The sequence below is a fragment of the Haliaeetus leucocephalus genome, unplaced genomic scaffold (genome assembly GCF_000737465.1).
Source record: "Haliaeetus leucocephalus isolate CR32 unplaced genomic scaffold, Haliaeetus_leucocephalus-4.0 Scaffold555, whole genome shotgun sequence".
Taxonomy (NCBI): domain Eukaryota; kingdom Metazoa; phylum Chordata; class Aves; order Accipitriformes; family Accipitridae; genus Haliaeetus; species Haliaeetus leucocephalus.
In genome coordinates, this window is record NW_010972991.1 from 16,957,294 (window position 1) to 16,962,334 (window position 5,041).

Below are 5,041 nucleotides of genomic sequence, written 5' to 3' on the forward strand. Positions count from 1 at the left end.
CCCGGCCGCCGCCGCCGCGGGGGGGCCGTCAGTGACAGCCGGGGCTGGTGTCCCGCCCCCACCGCCCAGGGGGTGGCCAGGTCCCCTCGAAAAGATGCGTCTTACCCGTGACTCCAGCTGCCTGGAGACGCGGCTTTTCCACCCACGCCATCTCATCGCGGGGCGGGAATTCGCCAGCGGCGGCGGGCACCGTCCCTCAGAAACCGAAAGCTGTGCTAACGGGTAGTGGTGGAACGTACAGCTTAGGAGGCTTTCTGCGTGGGTTGGTTCCGTGTGGTGATCGGTCAGGCAGTGAATACACATACGTATATTTCACTTCTCCAAGTTGGTGATTTTTCCTTGCATGGATGTGTGTGTGAGACAGGCCTTTTGAGTATTTTCTGGAACATTTGTGGTAGCCAATACCTATTGAAGAAAATGTGCATCAGTCCCAGTTCGGTCCTTTCTCATGTGTCAAAGTCAGCAGAATACTGAGGCCTGTGTTTAAAGCAAAAGTGGAAGGAGGGTGGGGTGTTGAAGGAAGTTTTGTTTTCTTTTTTTCTTGCATGAAGATCTTTACTAAGCTTTCAGACACACCACTTGCGATACAGAATAACTTAAACTGTTGCTTAAGGTTTGGGGGAGTTCTTTTGTCTCAAGAAAATCTGTAAACTTCAGCAGATGGCCAGATTTCCCCACTAACAACTTCATAAAAATATTAAATAAATAAGAAAGGTGGCAGGAAAATACAGGCATACCCCCCGTGTGACCAAGTGTATTTATCTTGCACAGGTTGCTTTGTTTGGTTTTTACATTGCCTTCTTATAAGTAACTGCAAAATATTCAAACTTAGCATCGGGTTCAAAGTTTCTTTTTTTCCTTTAACCAAAACAGGAGGAAGAAATGGAGATGATGACTGAGAAACAGAGAGATACTAGGTATTTCTGGAACAATACTCCTGAAAAAGGCGATTATGAGGCTGTAGAAGCCCTTATTTCTATGAGTTGCAACTGGAAATCAGAATTCAAAAAACATGCGGAAGTGAGACCTATAACTCCAGCATCTGATATGTCAGAAGAGAGCGACGAGACTTCGCTTCCTGGAGCAGCGGACTTCCATGCGATACCAGCATTTGTAAGTTTTTTGGTTTTTTTTTAATTTCTACATGTGCATGCTTGTTTTTAACGGTGTGGCGATGTGTTGGTAACGTGCCCCCCCCTTACTGTGTCTCTCTTCCCCTGCACAGTGCCTGACTCCCCCCTACAGCCCTTCCGACTTTGAGATGTTGCAGGTGGCCCATCCTGGGGCACCAGCGCCCACTGCAGCGCTCGGCAAGTTGCTGGCCGAGGCTGCCAAGACTCCTCTGGCCGCACCTCGGAGAGAGGCGGAGAGGCCTCCAGCAGCCGGGCCTCTGAAAGCTCAAGCCACGAGTGTTATCCGCCACACGGCTGATGCCCAGCTTTGTAACCGCAAAACCTGCCCGGTGAGAACAGCCAGTGTGCTGAAATACCAGGACAGTGTTTCGAGGGAAACAAACAGTAAACAAAACGCTGAAGAAGCAGAACATTCGGTGTGTTCCGCTGTGGTGCCGAGCAGAGCCAGTGATGAGAGTGGTGAACTGCCGGTGGCAGAAGGAAAAACCGCAGAAGCAGCTGTCGGTCTGGCACCCTTGACAAAGCCCTCGGTCAGCAGGCATCAGCCTGTCCCTGGATCGGCACGGCAGTCGGCGGCGGTGGCACCGCCGTGCCCTGCCCAAGGCAGTGGAGCCCCCCCCATGCCAGTGATTTGCCAGATGGTCCCGCTGCCTGCAAACAACAACGTTGTGACGGCTGTAGTGCCCACCGCCACACCAAGCCAGCAGCCAGCTCTCTGTCAGCCCATGGTCTTCATGGGCACCCAAGTTCCCAAAGGTGCTGTTATGTTCGTTGTGCCCCAGCCAGTTGTGCAGAGCACAAAGGCTCCCATTATTAGTCCGAATGGCACGAGACTCTCTCCCATTGCCCCTGCTCCTGGCTTCGTACCTTCTGCAGCAAAAACCACTCCTCCGGTTGATTCTTCAAGAATCAGAAGTCACATTTGCAGCTATCCAGGGTGTGGGAAGACGTACTTCAAGAGCTCCCATTTGAAGGCTCACGTCAGAACACACACAGGTTGGTCGCTGTTGCTGGATGTTAAAAATTAATGTAGAAAATTGCGGCTATATACACAACTTGCTATGGTTCTAGCGATTACCGGATTTGTTCATGGAACAAATTGTGGGGCAGCAATGAAATACTTTTTTTGCCAGCATGTGTTATAATGCTGCCTAATCTCAGACAGGAAATCTCCCGGAGGGGAATTTGACTCAGCAGTTTGTTTGTGCTGGACTTGCTTCGTGTCAGAAGGCGTTCAGTAATGCTTCTTACGAGTGCGGAAGCAAGGCCTTGCCCAATGTCGAGTATGCTTTTCCAGAGTTAAAGATGCCTTATTAGGCTTGTCCGCAAGAATGGCTTTGTCAGAAGTGGGTAAAACTTGAAGGGATTCTTTTAAGAAAGAATATGAGGATCCACCCCAAACTATTCCTACCTTGGTTATTTTAGAGTAACTTCTCCATGCCTCAGCTCTTAATCGCAGTAGCAAAAGAGTTGCATGCATTTTCACATGGGCTCACAGTGTGCTACCAGAGCCCTGTTACATAAAACGTTATTACAGGTCATGTTTCAGAGGGTCGTTTCGGGCATGCTAAGTGGTCATGGTCTGCAGTTCAGGTGCAGCTGAGAGTTAAAAATCAGCTGTCTTGAGACACTAAGTATTTGGTTCCAGAGAATTGTTAACCCTTTGTACTACTTGGCTTTGAGAATAGTGAGTCTGCATGTTTAAATCTTGGTATATAAACAATTTTTCACATTCTGTGTACCTAAAAGTAATTAATATTTATGTAGATTTTTGGCTCAACTGTCATAATAGAAACTTTTCTTTGAAAAAGTCAAATCCTGCCAGTCAAGGGCGGTAGTGTTTGTTGCTCAGTTAGTACTCACGGGTTTTTTTTCTTTGTCCTTTTTTTCTTTTAGGAGAAAAGCCATTTAGTTGTAGTTGGAAAGGCTGTGAGAGAAGGTTTGCACGGTCTGATGAACTGTCTCGCCATCGCAGAACACACACCGGGGAGAAGAAGTTTGCCTGCCCGATGTGCGAGCGGCGGTTCATGAGGAGCGACCACTTAACAAAGCATGCACGTCGCCACTTATCGGCTAAGAAGTTACCAAACTGGCAAATGGAAGTGAGCAAGTTAAATGATATTACTGTGCCACCAACATCTGCGACTGCGCAGTGAAGGGACTCATTCTGAAGACAGTGGAATTAACTGTTGTCGCTGGGATATGCCAGCTGAAAAAAGGCTTTTGCTCCCAGTCTGTGGCTCTCCCGCGCTGGCTGCTGATGGTGGCACAGCAGAGAGGCAAAGGCAGTCTGCGCTCGGTCACAAAACCTGTTGCTGGGAGAACCGGTGGCTGACTGGAATAGCGGGTGTCTTTTGCACTGGTAAGGAGAGAGAGAGAGAGAAAGGGAAGGTTCTAGAGCAGAGCAGCACATGTTGTGCCAGTTTTGAGTTTTGCAAATTATTGATATATACTCTAGATCAGTCACATGTAAGTGTTACTGAATGTTTGCTGCTGACGCTTGAGACCAACTCTGATTTTAATTTTCACTTGTTAGCCTTCAGTACGGCACAAACTGGGAAGACGGCAATGTACGGGCGCAGGCTTGAAACCCCAGAATGCACCTCCCTAAGATAATCTAAATCAGTTTTCCTACTCCTGCCACCTTTTCTTGGCAGGAATCTTTTCCTCCTGTCCATTCTCCGGCCCCGGCCCAAGCGATGATTTGGTGCCAGACTCCTGGAGATTCTGGACCTACCCTCTGGCGCAGGGTGTTTAACATGCCCAGCCGTATGCTGCTGTCCAGAGGGGCTCGGCCTGGGCGTTCAGGGGCACCACAAGGGGCAGCTGGAGGGTGGGAGCCTTTCCGAATCCTCTCTGACTTTGTCATATTTTCCCAGCTTCTTTGGCAAGCTTTGCGATTATTACAATTGGATATACCTGGGCGTCGTACGATGCTTCTGCTTCTGTGTTGCTTAGGGTTTGCTTTATACCTTCTCACAGTTGTGTACCACTGCATTTTTCATAAGCGGATACAGTGCACTTTTAAGAGAAACATGGTAACTGTAAACTACTCGGGTTGATTAAGGAAGAAAACCAAGAATCTTAGGCTTCTTGATCATGTTATTCTTTGAAAGACAGTTTATACTAAAAATGAAATGGATATATTATGTATTGTATTAAATTAGAAAGTTGTGATTCGAAAAGTAAAACGAGGCAGTGAAGACACGGGCCTAGACTTTAAACTGTAGCTTTTGTGACAAATAAATGCATCAACTTTCACTATTTCTATTTTATCGTATTATGTTGAAGACATATCAGAAAGTGAACAGTTTGAAAATAGTGTATTAGATACGCTTTTTGTGACTACTTTAAAGATTTGCACATTTCTTATGTTGTACTTTATACTTTGTTTACAATAAAACCAATTTTCTTTAATATAGCCCCCTTTTTTTTTTTTTTTTTTTTTTAAATTCACAGCAGGACTTAGCCCTTTGCAAGGAAAATACCCTCAAAACAAAATACAGTATCCATTATTATGTGTCCTGACCCGTGAAACACTCTCTCTTAACTTTTTATATTTTTTAAAGCTCTTATAAAGCCCGCAGGAGTGGAATTCCAAGTCTGCACTTACTACTCCGAGTGTCTGTTTTGCTGTGTGTTTTTTTTTTTTTTTCTCCTCACCCTTCATGCCCCCCTCCTTTTCTTTAGGCACCCAAAAATAAATGTGCTGATGTGGGCCATTACAACGCTGGTGAAAAATACCTCCTTTTTGCAGGTGATGGAACCACATCGTCGCCCCAAGGCTCCCCCTGCCGCGCTGCCCGTGGCCGGTGAAGACCAGCGCTTATGGTGTCTGTTCTCCAGGGCAGGGGTGTGCCTGCCCCCGCTAGAGCTGTCTCCCGGGGAGGCTCCTACGGGGAAGGGGG

The 5,041-nt window shown here is 47.1% G+C and overlaps 1 protein-coding gene across 3 annotated transcripts; it reads left to right on the top strand.

The window, feature by feature from the left end:
* Positions 1–159: 159 nt before the first annotated feature.
* KLF10 (Kruppel-like factor 10) lies at positions 160–4,356 on the top strand. Of its 3 annotated transcripts, XM_010577022.1 has the most exons (4): positions 160–222; positions 874–1,113; positions 1,226–2,129; positions 3,030–4,356. In XM_010577022.1, exons 2-4 carry the CDS (start codon positions 883–885, stop codon positions 3,287–3,289), a joined length of 1,395 nt encoding a protein of 464 aa, XP_010575324.1. In that variant the 5' UTR covers positions 160–222; positions 874–882; the 3' UTR covers positions 3,290–4,356. The 3 variants fall into 3 exon arrangements, with proteins under 3 accessions (XP_010575324.1, XP_010575326.1, XP_010575325.1); XM_010577024.1 differs by lacking the exon at positions 3,030–4,356 and having other exon boundaries at positions 1,226–2,486; XM_010577023.1 differs by lacking the exon at positions 160–222 and having other exon boundaries at positions 807–1,113.
* The last annotated feature ends 685 nt before the right edge of the window (positions 4,357–5,041 follow it).